Raw genomic sequence first — 18070 nt, forward strand, 5'->3', positions numbered from 1 at the left:
AGGACTCCCCCGACGACTGCACCCCACGGTGCTGGCACGCCCGCGCAATCACACACAGCAAAAGAGACAGTTTGCAGGCCAGTTGGTTTCCGCGTCAAACATTTTGGCACACCCGGTGGGACCAACATAGTGTCTCTTCGTGAACGTAGCCATTGGGAAGTCAAGCGAAAATCCTTACCAGAAGGTTTACGCTAACTGCCCTAAGCATAAGACCCCAGTTACAGACCGCATTCTCGCGCGGACTGTCGTGGTCTTTCTGAAGAACAAGTGACTCAAAGATTTTCTCGCCATCTCCAATCATCGGATATGTCAGCTGAACAGGGAGAGAATCACCCGACCGTTACTGAGGGTATGGGTGTCACTACTAATCAGGCCAATGAGCCTGTCACTACCACTGTCTCCAATACAGTGGGAAGTGAAGAAAGAGAGGCTTTCGTTGCGAAGCCTATTCCAGAGGGAGCGACCTCCGAGGTCAGGTTTGCGATCATCCTGGAGAATATTGAAAATCATCGCAAGAAGATAGCCGCTGATTTTGAAAGGGAAAACGCGAAGACAGACTGGATCATACGCGAAATAAACCAGCGTATTTCCCGACAGGCTGAGGATACTAAGCAACAAATTGCACAAACAGAGAGTGCATTAAGAGCTCATGCTACAGGTATCGCAGATGAGCAGAGTCAGCAGCAGAAAGAAATCATAGAGGCTATTGTGAACCAGACCAAGCAGACGGCGTCAGATATGGCAGGTCTTCGCAAGGATGGAGCTACTCTCGCGACCGAGGTGGCCATGCAAAGAGCTGAGTTGAACCAAGCTAGAGAAGTGTTGAATAAAACGTTAGGAGATCCTAACGCTATCCTTGGCTCCCTTGGCCAACCATCTGGTTCGGGCAAGTACGTGCCGCCGAATCAGCGAGAGAAGGTTAGCAGCAATACCGCTACGCCTTCCGCGACCGTTGCTGCTACGCCACTGAAAAATAAAGAACAAGCACTGGTTATCGGCGGCAGCAAAGAAAAGGGCACTTCGTCAGGCGGACAGACCGCCAGACAGAAGCAGCAGGCATCAAAAGGTGGTGAAACTTCGTCCGATTCCACCGTGTTCGTTCAATACGACAGCGATGGGGCAGAAAACGTATATCAAGAGCTGCCGGGAAGCTACTACGGGATTGACGAGGCTGGTAACCCGGTCAAAATAACAGCTTTGGCAAAAGAGATGCCTATGCCAGCAGTGACTCTTCAACAACCAGCTACAACCCGCGTGGTACAGATAGGAGAAGGGGCAGCAACTGTAAACCAAGCAATACCCTTGCAGGCTGCTCGCCATACGGTGGCGACACCTCCTCCTCCTCCTCCGGGCCCAGAATATGTGAGACGAGAAGAGGTAGATGAGATGATCAGGCTGGCTAAGCCTAGGGCCCAAATGGACGGGGTTTATGAGGGGCCTTTCCCACCGCATATAATGCTCGCGCCCTTCCCCAGGGGTTATAAAAATATCATATTTTCTACTTTTTCAGGGGAAGACACCGAGAATGCAGTAACTCACCTGGCCAGGTTCAGGGTGCAATGCGGCCAGTACCAGAACGATGACATCCTCAAGTGCAGGATCTTTGGCACTTCTCTTTCGGGAGCTGCCTTTAGATGGTTTTCCAAACTCCGACCAAGAACTGTGGCAGATTGGCCCGCAATGGAAAAACTCTTTCGAGAAACTTTTGGAGCCATTGAGCCTGAGGTTGATTTGGCTTCTCTCACTCAGATGGCCCAGCAGCCTACTGAGTCCGCTGTTGCATACCTTCAACGCTTCCAGAGTCAGAAGGCCAAATTGAACGTGATCCTGCCTGAGAAAGAGTTGATCAAATTGGCGATCAAGGGCTTAGAGCCTCTCCAGCGAAAGAAGCAACATGGCAGCATGATCCAGTCAATGGGAGAGCTTATCACAGAAGTGGGCAGCTTTGAACATCTTCTCAGAGAAACTGACGCAAGAAAGAATGCGTCCAAAGGGACATATGTGCCAGGAAAACATCGCACCATAGCGGCCCTGAGCTACCAGCCGGCTACTTATGACCCTTACTACCATCATCACAGTGAAGAGGTGGTTCAGGATGAAGATGAGGAAGAGGATAATGACATCGCTGCTTATGAACTGACAGGAAGGAAGAATCCAGCCTTGAAACAATTGAAAATCTCCAAGGAACCTGTCAAGCTCAAATCAATGGCCTTCACTAAACCTGAATTCGCGACATATACATACGATGCCAATAAGGCACATGAGATTCTAAATGAGATGATCGCCGCAAAGATGGTGAAGACCGACTTTGGACCCTTTCCTCGACCAGATCAGCTGAAAGGGAAGAAATACTGCAAATTCCACAACCTGTGGAATCATAATACAGCTGACTGTGTGAAACTCAAAGACCAGATTCAGGTATGGCTTAATAATGGCAGTTTGCAGGTAGAAGCTCCAGTAACAGCGGCAGCGCTCGTAGACCTGAACCCTTTTCCTGACACTGGGATCAACATGGTCGACGTGAACTGGGCCAAGCAGAACCGGAGGAAACCAACCCTGGATTTGAATACAAAGGGGCAAGGAGACCAATCTGACAAGGATGAGGCCCCTGCAAAGAAGAAGGCTGAACCAGTAAGTCAAGCCTCATCCGTGGTCCTATGCTCGTGATGTAAAGAAGAGTGTGGCATCCAAGTGTCACATGAAGAGGTGGAGCAGACGTTTCGTTTTGGCTCTCTCCCGCCCATCAAGTGGGCCTCGCCATCGAGAAACTATCAACCTTCTAGCCCTAGAGAAAAAGATAAAATGGAGTCGACATCATCCCCAAAGGACTCCAATTTGTTCAAGAAGCTAAGAGCGGCCGCGGTTGATCGGAAACAAGAGGAGAGGGCTACGACCAAGCACAAAGACATTCTGAACAAGCCCTATATCCCACCTGCTTCAACCGCCACCATCAAGGAAGGCAAGTGGTGCACTAGGGAAAAGGGAAAGGCAGTGGAAATAAGTCATTCCAAGAAGAGGAAACTGCAGCGCAGGTTTAGGGAAGCCAAGCGCGTGCTAGAGGCTCTGGACCAGGGCCTGATCAAACCTTCGCAGTTGGTCAAATCACCTGAGCAGTATCAACAGGAGATGGAGGCACTAGCTGCTAAGCCATTAATGACTCCCCGCAGCTTCCAAAAGCAAGCGAGCTCAGCATCAGGGGCATCTAAGCCCAGTGTTTTTTGCAGGATCACCGACGAAAGGAAACCTCTGCCTGCTCTAAAGGAGAGTTCGCCGACTAGGCGACCACATATCAGGCGCAAGTTGTTTTGTGAAGACCCAGAGGCCAAATCCTCAGTTTTTGAGAGACTGGGGGGCAAGGACAAGACTACCGATACTTTACAGTGGAAACCTAAAAAGGTCCAGAGTGTAATAGTCGCCCCTTTTGAGGTGAACGTAGCAAGGGAACCAAAGTCAAGCTCTCCTAAGCAGGTTACCAGGATACAGGAACATGAGCAATGTGAGGTAAAAGGTCTTACAGAGGAATCGTTGGTAGACCGGCTGGCTAAGCAATTCAACACTGACACCCCTGTCAACGAACCCAAGCTGAATCTGGAAGAGGACATGGATGAGACAGTTATGACTGATACGTCCTGCAACATGGTTTACGTACTGCCCGCGAGGTATGCACTACCGGTCGCCGCGCAGGATTGTGTAGAAGCTGAGGAAAGTAGTGCACAACCCTTACAGATTACGTCAGCAGTCACGGCACCTGTGGAGGAGGCTGTCTTTCTTGAAATGGAGGAGGCTGTCTTTCTTGAAACAGAGGATGCCAACAGCAGAGAATTCTTCATGAGCTTCACCATGCCAACACCTGCTATGATCCAACACATGCGACCTTTATACATCACAGCAGAAGTTGGCGGTACCAAAGTTAGCAAGATCATGGTTGATACCGGAGCTGCCTTTAATGTTATCACTACCAGGACCATGCACTTGCTTAGAATCAAGAAAGAGAAAATCCAGTCTACGTCCCTTACACTCAAGAACTTCGCGGGGACTGTGACAAAGACCCTGGGATTACTTTTCTTGCACATCAAGGTTGGCCCTGCAGAGGGAGTTTATGCATTCTTTGTGACAGATTGTTATGCGGCTTATAGTGCTATCTTGGGTAGAGACTGGATCCACAGGAGTTATTGTGTTCCGTCAACCCTCCATCAGGAACTCATTATGTGGAACAGGGAGACAGATAAGGCTGAGGTGATCAAAGCGGATCCTCGTCCATTTCCAGTTTCCGCGAATTATGTAGATGCCAGATTCTACTTGGAGCCTATTACTCCATTGCAGGTGAGTGGCATCGATAAAAAATGCCGCCCCACAGGGGTGACGGCCTCTGATCTGGCACAGTAGGGGCTCTCGCTCGCAAAAGAAGGCCTGGAAAGGCCTGGCCACGCTGTGCCCAAACCCTTAAACGATTAATGGATTACGACCTTCCGGAGGAAGGGATAGAGGCCCTCCACTCGCTGTACGAACGACTATCGTCGTACTTAGTGGAAAAAGAGGCCTATGATCGAATTGCGACCTTAGAAATCGTCAATGAAGAACTCTCTTATCAAGAACAGGAAGATGAGGTAGAAATTCAGCTCGCTCCGGCAGCGTTGGACGATACACCTCTTAAGGTCAGAGACCCTACCGAGAAGGTCAATCTTGGAACAACAGAGGAGCTTATGGAAGTGGCTATCAGTGCTTACTTAGAGCCTAGCGAGAAACAGAGGCTCATTGACCTATTACTGGAATTCAAAGACTGCTTTGCGGAGAAATATGAAGATATGCCCGGCCTGTCACCGAACTTGGTTTGCCATCAGCTGCCAACACTCCCTGACAAGAGGCCTGTGAAGCAAGAGCCATGGAGAATGAATTCAGAAACCCAAGTCCTCGTCAAGGAGGAGTAGAAAAAATGCATAAATCAGGCATTATCAGGGTGGCCAAATACAATCAGTGGCTATCCAATATAGTGCCTGTTCGCAAGAAGAATGGCAAGATGAGGGTCTACGTGGACTACAGAGACCTTAATGTCGCTACACCTAAAGATGTTTACCCCATGCCAGTAGCGGATATGTTGGTAGACGCCGTAGCAGGACATGAATTGCTGTCCTTCATGGATGGCACAGCAGGTTATCACCAAATTCCAGTCGCAGAGGAGGACAGACATAAAACCGCGTTCAGGTGTCCTGGGTTCGCGGGCGTTTTCGAGTATGTGGTTATGCCTTTTGGGCTGAAGAATGCTGGGGCCACTTATCAGAGAGCCATGAACCTAATCTTCCACGATATCCTGGGAAAGATTTTAGAGGTTTACATCGATGACGTAGTGGTGAAGTCTAAGAAGAAAGGGGACCACATCACAGATCTCAGGAAGGTCTTCGAGCGCATGCGACAACATAAACTCAAGATGAACCCCGCCAAATGCGTGTTCGGAGTTCAAGCAGGAGATTTCCTGGGCTTCATTGTCCATCAAAGGGGAATTGAGGTCCCTGAAGATAAAGCAAGCGCAGTCATCAACGCATCCCCTCCGCGAACGAAGAAGGAGCTACAACGTCTGCTGGGTAAAATCAACTTTCTAAGACGTTTCATTTCTAACTCTGCAGGTAAGATCCAACCCTTCTCTCCATTGTTGAAGTTGCAAGGACAGAACGAGTTTGTATGGGAGTCTCAACATCAAGAGGCTTTTGACAAAATCAAGGCCTATTTGGCGAGCCCACCAGTGCTTGTTCCCCCTCGGGCTGGATTTCCCCTGAAGTTATATATTTCAGCAGCTGAGGCTTCCATTGGCAGCTTACTCGCCCAAGATGATGAGGGAGGTGTCGAGCATGCCATCTTTTACGTCAGTAGGACACTTACGGATTGCGAGACAAGGTATACTCCAATGGAAAAACTGTGTCTCACATTGTACTTCTTCGCTTGCAAGTTGGGACACTATATGTTATCCTATACTACATGCATCATTGCTCAAACAGACCTGGATAAGTACATGTTGTCGCGACCTATTCTGAGAGGTCGCATTGGCAAGTGGGTACTGGCTCTATTCGAATTCTCGCTACAATACGTTCCACAGAAGGCAGTGAAGGGACAGGCTATTGCAGACTTTCTGGCACATCACCCTATGTTGGATATCCCCACAGTTAAGGAATTAGAGATAGCGACCGCCACCACAACTCGACCAGATTTGGCGCGCATTCCAGAGTACGCCATATGGTATCAAGCCACCGTCTCCTTGCAACCCTGGGTATTATTTTTTGATGGCTCCAGAACTGAAACATTAGCAAGGGCAACGATTGTTCTGGAAAACCCAGCGGGTGATCGTTTCTCTTATTCCTTCCAATTGGAGTTTAAGTGCACAAATAACCAAGCAGAGTATGAGGCCCTTATTATTGGCCTAGAAGTCTTACTGGAATTGGGAGTAAGGGATGTTCAGGTACGCGGTGACTCTCTGCTCGTGATAAATCAGCTCCAAGAAAAGTATAGGTGTGCAAGCTGTTTGCTCGTTCCATATTTGAATCGCGCCATTGAGCTTCTGGATCAGTTTGATGACGCGGATTTGGAATACATACCTCGCGAGCTCAATTTTGTGGCCAATGAGCTTGCTCAACTGGCTACAGGCATTACATTGAAATATGGGGTTCGCGAGCGCATTCTGAAAGTTGAGCGCCGCACGCTGCCTTCGTGGCTCACGCGGCCTGACCCGCCTGACGATCCGGTCGTCGCAGTCCTAGAGCCTATTGACGTCGATTGGCGAATTCCGTTGATCGATTACCTCAAGCAGCCAGATCCTACAGCAGACAGGAAGATTCATTTTCTTGCCTTAAACTACTTCCTTAGGGGTGACGTGCTGCGCCGATGTGGGGAAGATGGCATAGACTTCCGGTGTGTTTATGGCCGCGAAGCAAAGCGATTAATGCGAGAAGCACATGCAGGAGTATGTGGCGCCCATCAAGCAGGCCCTAAGATGCGTTGGCTTATCCGAAGACATGGGTATTATTGGCCCAGCATTTTGAAGAACTGTATCACGTTCGCGAAAGGATGCCAAGATTGCCAGGCACATGGTCCAGTGCAGCACATCCCCAACATTCCCATGCAGCCTATTATTAAGCCTTGGCCTACACGAGGCTGGGCATTGGACTTGATTGGGATGATTCATCCTCATTCCTCCCTCCAACACAAGTTCATCATTGTGGCCACTGATTTCTTCACCAAATGGGTCGAAGCTGAGCCTTTGAAAGAGGCTTCAGGCGCCACCATTAGACAATTTATTTTTCATAACATCATCTGCAGGTTTGGTATCCCTGAAGAGCTTTTCTCAGACAGGGGGGCAGCGTTCATGGGTGGTGACGTCGAGCAGTTCGTCAACGACTTGGGCATACAGTTTATCCACAGCACACCTTATTATGCTCAGTCCAACGGTCAAGCAGAGGCCAGTAACAAGATTATTATCACCATTCTCAAGAAAATGCTTGTTGAAAACCCTCGCCTGTGGCACAACATGTTGTATGAGACACTTTGGGCTTATCGCACCTCCAAGAGGAATCCCACTGCTACAACACCCTATGCACTAATGTTTGGTCATGACGCAATTTTACCCTTAGAACTCAACGTTCAATCCTTGCGCGTCCAAGATCAGCATCACTTGATCGGCGAAGATTATGTCCAAGCGATGTGGCAAGAGCACGAAGATCTGAGCGAGCAGCGCTTAGCGGCTTTGGATAATTTAGTGATGGAAAAACAGCGGATCGCCCGCACCTATGATAAGAGGACGCGTGGCCGTAGTTACAAAGAGGGTGACCTTGTTTGGAAAGCTGTTCTGCCCTTTGGCGAGAAATTGACCGGTCGCGGTAAATGGACTCCGCGATGGGAAAGACCCTTTGTTGTTCACCGCATTCTGGAGCGCGGGGCCTTTCACCTCAAAGATTTGGATGGCGACATCCATCGCAATCCCATCAACGGGCGGTTCCTGAAGAAATATTACCCTAGTGTTTGGGAATTCGAGGACCCCCCAGATCCACCTTCTTCCCAAACTAGGGGGCAACCATAGTCTTCATCGGCTCCCATCATCCATTCATACTCAAGCCTTTCCTGTGGCATTAGTTTCATGGATTTGCTTCACCTACGAACACTAGGGGGCAACATTCTATACATCCAGGCCTTCGTTGAGGCCTTATAGCAATTTCAATTATTTCAATTTCAAATTCCTTGACAATAGGTGTTAAGAATATATATATATATATATGTAATGGCCTATGCATGAGGCCTTATTTTATAACAGTTTTTTTTTTAAACAATACTCAGAAACTTTCATTCATAAAGTGGCTTTGCGACCAGAAGCAGTACAAATCGAAACAATTACATTTGCGGTTTACAAGGCCAAAAGTGGCTTAAAAATCATAAGAGTTGCAGATCTGCTTAGAATTTCTGGATCTTGTGGTGACAAATGGGGGCTGTGCTATGATCATGTATACTCTCCCTCTCTTCACCCACATCCCTCCTCTGATCTAAGTCGCAGCTGCTCTCATTTGTACCGGAGGCAGAGGGAAGGAAATAATCCATCCCAACCCTTCTAGTGGATTACTGTCCGGGATGGAGTTGGTCTTCAGAGAGAGTGCGACTCACAACCACATCTACCTCCAGGGGAAAAACAGAAGTCTGACAGTCTGACCCCGGAGGTAGGCTGCGGAAGAAGAACAGCCGGCTTCGAGTGGCCTTCCACCCTTCTCCCTCCTGCTCCACGCGAGAAATCTGAGGAGAGGGATCCCTCAGAATCTGGTTCCGCCGCGTTAGGAGCGCCGCGTGTTCTTCAGCCTAACTGAAACCGGGGAATCCCATCCGGAGTTCCAGAGACCAAAGACATGCGGATGGACCTGAGATTAGGCCATAAGACCTACCCAGGCATTGAGATTAAGCCATAAAACCTAAGGATTTGGGGTTGAGGCTGAGGTCGTGAGGAGAGGATTTCAGAAACAGAAGGAAGAGAAGTAGGGTTTGTGAAACTACTACTGGGGAAGCCATATTTGCTTGAGTTTTTATTCTCCAAAGTACAGGTATTTATAGGACCAACTTCAGTGGCCTCAACTGTGTGATGGGCAGTTGAAGTATTTTCAATGCCATCAATAAGAGTATCAATGGAATTGAATGCAAGGATCTCAGAAATGAAGATAATTGAAAACGCGTGGGAAACGGGGCAATTTTCAAGGAGGTAACCGCTTTGTTTCGAGATTATCTTTTCAAACAGTTTCAATAGCAATAAAGGCAAATTAAACGCTAAACTGCCTGAAAATTTGAACATATATTTGGGCCAAGCAATGTGGGCTAAATATTTAAATTATTAATAATATTGTTCATACAAATATGGGCCTGATACTGGAATACTAGAGGCCCAAAAGTCTTCAGCCTGCGTGGGTCAAGCGGAGAAAAAGCTCGTCTAGTCGAAAGCTAGCATCCGCAGCAGCTTGTGCGGCTTGTTGGGCTGCTACATGAGCTTGGGCCAGTTCTTGGGACAGCATCTCGAAGGCAGCAAGGGGTTGTTCTAATTGAGGCTCCGCATGGGCAAGCCTAGCAGTGACATCAGTCAACTGGGCCTGAAGAGTCTGAATCTGGGACCTCAGATGGTTCCTCTCGAGCGTCAGATCCCTGATGAGGTAAGCCTGGTCACCCAAGAAATCACGCGCAGTGTCCATTTGATAAGTAAGGGTCTGGTAGCGTGTTTCGCTCTGCCTGGCTTGCGCGTTCGCGACCGCCCTCTCATTGAGCCCTTGCGGGAGATTCTGCAGTAGCTGGTCAACCTCTTGAAATTGGTCTTCAGTAACAGCACCCTCACGGAGAAGCACCCTCAGATACTCTAAAACTCTCGCGGGCGCGCCAGGAATCAGAATATCGGGACCTAAGAGGCGACGAAGGCCTTCTCTGGCATCATCTACGACCCCAGATGAGGTCACTTCTAGCACACGAGCTAACCGTTCTAAAGTGGACGGAGTAGGTTGCTCAGCGACAGGGGCCTCAAGAGGCTCCGCGACAGGTACTGCTTCTAGCACTGGTTCAGGAAGTTCTCCTATTTCTTCGACTTCAATGACTTGGGGGGCATGAGGAGCAGGTTCCTGACCAACCACATTGGGAACAGGTTCAGCAGGATCCTCGTCCGCTATTTCTCTGGCTACCGCTTCCACGTTTGGACCCTAGAAAGAAACATCTTCAGAATGACCAAGTCAAGGGTAAAGATAAAAAATTGTTTGTTAAGAAAGGTACCTCTTCAACTGGTAGCTCGCGGAAATTTGCTGTTGGTGTTGGGGCAGTCTCACCGGAGGTTGGACCCGAATCAGGCACTGTCGATTTCAGAAGGAGAATTGGTTGCTCGCGGGAAGTATGAAGGAGCGGCATCCCTTCTTCAACCTCAGGCGAGCTGTCATCTATGACTTGTGCCGGGACTACAACCAACTGCATGTTGTTTGCAGCATTGATCGCAGAGGGAGAGTCACCATTGGTTTCTTGGGCTTGTGTGCCAGACACACCCTCGCCGGCAGCGGAGGAGCCTTCCCCAACTTGCCTCGAAAACCTACGACGAACCTGAAACGGAGAGACGTTATAAAACCATACATAGCAAAACAAAGTATCAATGCTCACTTTAGAGGAGTATTACCAGTCGATCAGCGACTGGTTCATCTTATGCCCATGGATCGGTCCGGAATTCAGCGCGACTGCGTTTGCGTGCTAGAGCAGCAGCAATCTGTCGAGATTTAAACAAAGTCAAATTAGAATTTGAGAAGGCTGCTAAAATATACGTGCTAAGAAGAGAATCCTTACAGTTTGAGGGTCATCATCATCAAAGGAAGAGTCTTCTACTTCAGGCTTGCTCAGTTTTGCTTTCTGTTTAGCGGCCGGACCAGTGGCCGGAGAAACACCCACGGCGCGATTGCTTAAAGGCGGTGCGCGTCCCTGCTATAAACTTCAAGTTAAGGGAAAGAGTTGGAGGTAAAAATGATCAAGGAAGCAACGAACACGCTAAGGCAATTAACTCTGGAGGATGCTCGCGAATTACAATTCCAGCCTAAACCAAGCGCGGGGCTCGCACGGGTCGGTGAGCCGGTTCGGGTGGTGGAGGTCTTGCTTCATCGTCATGAAAGCGAGCAAGTTCTTCAGTATCAGCGTCGTAAGGATATCTCAATTCTTCGAAGATGGCCGCAAAGAGTTCGTCATCCCTTTGCCTCCAGCAGTTAACAGAGACTTCCTTCCACCATTGATCATAATCTTCAGCGGTCCCATCCACGGGGACGATATTATCAGCCCAGTCAGGGAGATCGACCAGTATAAGCATGCTTTGTGCTGGCGGAGGTCCATTTAAGGGGCCAATTCTGCGCCAAGATGTGTTGTAATTCCAGGCATCATAGAGGGGAAATGGCACCAATTGGATAAGACCAAATTGGCGAGCAAAATGGTTGGGAGCATAAAGCTCATAACTGAGTTCGTCAGCAGCGAGCCTAATGTCTGAACAAGAGATCGCGCGGCAAAAAGCCAAGCGCGCGCGATCACTATAATCAGGAGCCCCAGGAAGGAACCCATTTTCAAGAGGAGCGGGGAATCTCCTATTAAGTATTAGATCGTAGTAGGGCATCTCGTGCAGGAGGTACAAATATGAGAAACACTCAGAATAGGGTGGAGATATGTACCTCGCCTCGCGACAAAACCATTGACCAAGAAGGGCATCAGCCGGTGGTAGCAGTGAAATGTCGTCGCGGCGGAAGAATGGAAAGTAAGTTTGAATCCAGAAATCAAGGATCCAAAAGGGGCCAGAAATGCTAGTCTCAAAAGGATGCATCGTGGCCTGGTACAGAGTACGGTAGAGGGCACCCAACACTGGTTGTCCTAACCCCACGCGGCGGCCATTGTAGAGGGCCGTTGCCAGAAGAGTCCAGGCGTCAGTGGGCTTACAGGAAGAAGTACATAATATGAACTTGCAGAGCCAATACTCCAGAAAAGCAATGCCACCAGTCGCATTGCGCTCTTTGCGATAATAAGCCAGCCACCGCGGATAGGAGCCGCTATAAGCACTGCGACCAGTTTGGTCCATGGTTGATGTGAAGGTGTCAGAGTCGAATTGGCCATGCAGGTAGGGCTCGCCATCGATGGGCAATCCAGTAATGGTGAGGATATCCAACAATGTTATACTCATTTGGCCAAATCGAAAATCAAAAGTATTGGTAGCAGTATGCCAAAAGCAAAGGAAGGCAGCGAGTGGTGAGCGATTCCCACCGCGAGGAAGGCGAAAGCATAAATCGATAGTGTGGGTAATACCTGCCACGTTCCAGCGAGCCAAATCTCGTGCTCTTACTTCACGATACCAGGAAAGCTCATCTGCGCTGATTTTGGACGGCCAATGCCCTATTTCTGGGGAGCCATTTCTGGGTTTCTGTAAAGTGGGTATGGAGCGAGAGATTTTCTGGGTTTAGGAGATTGGAAGGGTTTCTGATGTGACATGTCTAGAGTGGCTGCGATATTTAAATAAAAGATTTTGTGAGGGAAACGATGCGACGAAAGGACATTTTACCAAGCGAATAGACGCAACCTTCATTAATTACATCGTTTCGATCATCAGACGTGTCGTTTTAGTCCCCTTCAATCAGTTACATTTTCGTGGGCCTGATATCGGGGCCTGGGGGGCAATGTTTGAGCCCAAAAGTAATTTTGGCAGGATCCTTTAGTGGATTTAGCACAGCGGGCCGATACCTGCGGCCCAAAAATAAGCCTACTCGGGTTTGGGTTATAGCTTCACCCGTTCCGTGATCCATAAGGAAAACGAAACCTTATTGGAGTCGGGTAGCGAGGATTGAATAGGAAACTTCAATCAATATTCCTTCTATGATAAGGAGCAGTCGAAACCCTAGGTATATATACCAGGTTTCAAGGACGAATAGAAGACCTCTCTCAAATCAATCAATCCCAGCGATTACAAAGCCTCCCCGGAGCAAACCTTCAACCTCGTTGAAACCCGGTGACCGCGCTCCAGTCCTAGTCTCTCCAAGAGCCGACTGTCAGCATCACCAGATCAACCCGGCGACCGTACTTTCAGTCCTAGTCTCCCCAGGAGCCGACTGCTAGCACAACTGCCACCGTTACTACCAGCGAAGCAAGGGTAACGCCCTCGCAACCCAGCGAAGCTAAAGTCACGCTTTAGCACAACCCGTGCTTTCTCCAAACTTCCCAGTGATTGCTCTGCTTAGTCTACAATACTAAGTATCGATTCGGTGACGCGAAGAGATCACACCCAAAGTCCTTATCCGTAAGGCAAGAAGTCCTTTCTCGGAAGGCATAGAAAAGAACCTTATGGCAAGGTTGGTGCTCTCCTCGTCCACAACGCTTGAAGAAGAAGTCAGGTCAAATGACTCCCCCGACGACTGCACCCCACGGTGCTGGCACGCCCGCGCAATCACACACAGCAAAAGAGACAGTTTGCAGGCCAGTTGGTTTCCGCGTCAAACAATCATTTTGAGAACTAATCTTACTATTTTGAGGACTCATTTTACCACTTTAGACAATTGTATGCATGTCATACGTTAACACATTGTAGAATTTTCCTTGGTCGTTGTCCTCGGCAGATGATGGTAATGATATTTTCTATAAAAGCACCTTATTCTTTTCTTGAATAGTTGGGGACCAATTTTTTTTTTTTTGGCAATGAATAGTTGGGGGTCTAAAAACCCAAAAATAGAGAATTTAGCTCATAATATTGCTATTACTGACATGGTGTTTTATATATAGTACTATGGAGTATTAAAATTTTATAAACATGAATAGCTAGACTAGTTCATTGTGTAGTGAGGAACGTTATAGATGAAACTTTCAATTATAGACAACAAAAGCTCTTCGTTACATGAATAAAAATTCACATAGTTGTTGATAGGCATAGAAATAGACCAAAATTGATTATCGGCTAACATTGATCGTCCAAAACATGCTATCATTGTAGCTCGTGATAATGGGCGACATGTTTGGTTAGGGGTTGGGCCCTCTTGGCTCATGGATGTCATTTTAGGTGACGGACCCGTAACTGTTTTGGTTAGTAGGGAGGAGAGTGAGGATTTCTTGTCCACCACCGGTCATTCCCGGATTCTGTAATTTTTTTGCTTTTGAATAAAATTGTTATCCATTCTCAAAAAAAAAAAAAAAAAAAACAGGCTATCATTATGGTAACTCATCATCGATCCATGTCTGCCGGATAATGATCAGTTTCCTAAACCCCATACGATGGCAACAGAAACTGAAATTTGTAAAAGTAAAACGTCACCAACAAAAACACGACAACTCAAAATGCCTAGATCTCGTTTCACTTAGCGTGCTCGGTCAAATTGCTAGCCAAGATAATAAATGATAAAAGAAATTTCCCATACTATCTATATGTACCATCATGATGGCTCAGTGTGTTGGCCAAGATTATTGATCGACCACACACATTGATATATATACTCACAAAAAGAAAAGAAAAAGTATCTTGATCATGTTTCATTTTCATGAATTGAATGCCAACATGCGATGTCATTATAATGGCCAAGACAAAGACCAACCAACAAACCGAGGCATGGCACAAATTTAAAGTTTTCACATTCCCTAAACAATACAGCAACCTCCTTATTACTCGGCTTCCATAGCGACCCACGTACTTAACAAATATGTAAAAGATTTGGTTGCAACAGGCCCACAGTACTCAGATCGTCTCACCATAGAATGCCCAACACCCCATTAATTGGAGGTTACGCACTTCAAAGTGTTAATGTGAAGCTGATCGAAAGCCAGTTCAAACTTCAAGACCCATATGCTGATTAGCTGATATTCAATGACTCAACATAAATGATCTTTTTTGTTTCAAAAAAAAAAAGGAAGCAATTTATCATATAAGTGTACAAATTGTACATCGTATAGGAGCTTAATTATTTAGTTAAAGGTGACTTTTTCTTAGCTATTACCACTCACGTCGACAGCTCATGATCAAGTTAATTATACAACTTATAATAGGAACAAACATGTACTAGCTAGAGTAGAGAGTCGATATATCTGATCATGAAAAACGTGCGAAGTTGCACACATGCACTAGCCTTCACAGCTCGATCATCACACAAAATTCCTAATCCTATCCTAATTACATAATTCAGAACGTGGAAACCTAACGACTGGAATTAATTCGATTTGGTGGGAATTCCAGAGTCCCATGCATGAAAGACTGAAAGTTTTATTTACAAACAATGCAGATTACAGACGTATGTGTACGTAAGTAACGTAAAGAAACACAATCAACACAAGCCAAACTCATCAATAAATAGAATCAAGAAACACTTTATTTCAGTTGCAGTACGTACTCACTCTCAGTTATCCCGATCTCACTTTCTCTATAACAATAGTACTGCTCCTCGATCTCTATCTCTCTATGGTTTGAAGGCTTATAATTTATTATTCCACACATGCACATGGCTTGATCATCACACAACAATATTCATCCTGCTAGTTACATGTAAATACTAAATAAATAAATAGAGGCCAGTCTAGGGCAAATTAAACCTTGGGAGTAGTTTGTGGTGGGTATGGTGGTTTCTTAAAGAAAGGATGATGAGGAATCTTGGGGAATGGAGGCAGAGGCTTCAAGAATGGGTGCTTGAAAAAGGGGTGTGGCTTTGGCTTGAACCATGGGTGTGGCTTTGGTTTGTAAAATGGGATTGGAGGTGGGAGTGGTTTTGGTTTGTAAAATGGGTGTGGCTTTGGTTTGTAAAATGGGATTGGAGGTGGGAGTGGTTTTGGTTTGTAAAATGGGTGTGGCTTTGGCTTGAACCATGGGTGTGGCTTTGGTTTGTAAAATGGGATTGGAGGTGGGAGTGGTTTTGTGTACACTGGGACCGGTGGTGGGAGCGGTTTTGTGTACACAGGAACCGGCGGTGGAAGCGGTTTTGTGTACACTGGAACCGGTGGTGGGAGTGGCTTTTTGTACACTGGAACTGGTGGTGGGAGTGGCTTTTTGTACACTGGAACTGGTGGTGGGAGTGGCTTTTTGTACACAGGGACTGGTGGAGGGAGTGGCTTTTTGTATACAGGAACTGGTGGAGGGAGTGGCTTCTTGTACACAGGGACTGGTGGAGGGAGTGGCTTCTTGTACACTGGGACTGGTGGAGGGCACACTTTTTTGGGTGCTTTTGGGGGCTGGGGCTTTTTGTAAACTGGTACTGGTGGAGGGAGTGGTTTCTTGTAGACTGGAACTGGTGGAGGGCATGGTTTTTTGTAGATAGGTACTGGTGGAGGGTTTGGTTTCTTGTAAACCGGCACTGGTGGAGGCTTGTAAACCGGCACTGGTGGAGGGAGAGGCTTCTTGTATATTGGGACTGGGGGAGGGAGCGGCTTCTTGTATATTGGTACTGGTGGGGGGAGGGGCTTTTCGTAAATTGGGACTGGGGGAGGGAGCGGCTTCTTGTATATTGGTACTGGTGGGGGGAGGGGCTTTTCGTAAATTGGGACTGGCGGGGGGAGGGGCTTTTCGTAAAAAGGGATCTTGGGAGGGCAGGGCTTCTTATAGAATGGAGGAATAGTAATCTTAGGTGGGAATGGAGGGAATTTTTTTGGAGGGAAAGGGAATATTGGGTGTCCAAAGAGAGGATGTGGTTTGGTCCATTTGGGAAGTGGGTGTTTAAAGGGAGGCCAAAAGAAAGCAGAAGTGCATGTAGATGGTGAAAACTTCAGTCTAGTACCAACAATTCCAAAGGTTTGTTTCCCATCACTGTTTTTAGACTTGAATACCACTTTGGTGGATTCAAGTCCATCATGAGCAGCACATGGTGTGGCCTTTGCATTGTGGAGCTGTGCATAGCACTCCTCCTTCAATCCATCTCCTCCATCTTTCACAATCTCCTTTGGGATGGAAACTGAAAACTTGCCCTCCTCATTGAGCTCGCCGACCCCTCTCCTCTCGAAGTGCCCGCTTTCGGCCTTGCAGTCGATCGTAACACCAAGACCTGCAACTCAAGAAAGTTCAGAACCTCTCCGACACAAGACAACAGTTCAAAACTTCAAAATGTGTAACGAGAAATGAAAATGCACGTACATACCTGAAAAAGCATGACTGGTCTTAATGCTCTTCTCAGCACAGTCAGTACATTCTCCAAACCCAACTACCTCAACTGTCTTATGATCATCAGCATAGCAAAAGCTGCTCGCTCCGAAAAGCAGCAAGGAGAAAAAGAGGCACAGATGAGAGATCTTCATTGGGGGAACCAAACCCAATAAAGAAAGAAGAAGATCACTCACTTGGCTATGGAGCCTCACATACTCACCTCTGTTATATAGTTGCCGTAAGGTAGTGGTTTTAAAGCCACACCGACACTAAAATTAAGGGCATCACATGAGGTTAGGGACCCTCCTCCCCTTTGGCTTTGGGAGAGATGTCCTAGCGTTCGGGGAGAGAAAGAGACAAATAACGTGCACAGCGGCTGTGCCATTATCTCTTCACTGTATTGAATGAGTTCCCAACTGCAAAAGCTTGATGCATTATCTGTCTAAACCTACTTAATCAGCTCCCCATTAATTCCTTGGTTTTTACATAAAACGATGGTTATCTTACCAATCTGGCTAACTTTACAGGTATGAATTCTGGACCACATTGATTTCGATCTCTTGGAGGGGGTTTGGTTTTCATTTCTCACAGTTGGAGAAACACTTAAACGAGGAGAAAAGAAATTTTAGTGGTATTTGCATACTTGATCGAGGCACATATGTACGTACTTCATGTGATCATTTCAACCACAACTATCAGTCATTTCATATAACAGCCAACGCAGTTCTTTTATCAAAAGTCCATGATGTGTATTAAATGTACACACTCTATCGTATTGCCTATTTGTAGGGCAATAGTGCAGCTGGAAAATCAAGCCTGCAGAAATCTAATATGTATTGCCTCCAAGTTAAAAAGTGGTTATTTATAAGGTGGGAGGGTCTGAAAATGTAGAATCATTCAGCAGATGGCCGAAGAGAAGAAATCGGGCCCAAACAGACATTGCTCAAGAAATGAATTTACATTTTTGAA

At 47.0% G+C, this 18070-nt stretch overlaps 1 protein-coding gene across 1 annotated transcript; it reads right to left on the reverse strand.

Moving 5' to 3' along the window:
* Positions 1-15299: 15299 nt before the first annotated feature.
* On the reverse strand, positions 15300-17315 carry LOC133738568 (proline-rich protein 4). The gene is made up of 2 exons (XM_062166125.1): positions 17097-17315; positions 15300-17003 (listed from the first exon to the last, which is right to left on the reverse strand). The coding sequence occupies exons 1-2, from the start codon at positions 17251-17253 to the stop codon at positions 15559-15561; spliced, it is 1602 nt and encodes a 533-aa protein (XP_062022109.1). The 5' UTR covers positions 17254-17315; the 3' UTR covers positions 15300-15558.
* Between the last annotated feature and the right edge of the window lie 755 nt (positions 17316-18070).

Source organism: Rosa rugosa, chromosome 3, assembly GCF_958449725.1.
Source record: "Rosa rugosa chromosome 3, drRosRugo1.1, whole genome shotgun sequence".
Classification (NCBI taxonomy): Eukaryota; Viridiplantae; Streptophyta; class Magnoliopsida; order Rosales; family Rosaceae; genus Rosa; species Rosa rugosa.

What these genes read in the sequence shown, in the direction of transcription:
- LOC133738568 (XM_062166125.1), bottom strand. Translation starts at nt 17,253, where the DNA reads ATGAAGATCTCTCATCTGTGCCTCTTTTTCTCCTTGCTGCTTTTCGGA. An exon ending in GACCAGTCATGCTTTTTCAG is followed by an intron (nt 17,004 to 17,096) that starts GTATGTACGTGC and finishes CTTGAGTTGCAG; the next exon opens with GTCTTGGTGTTACGATCGAC.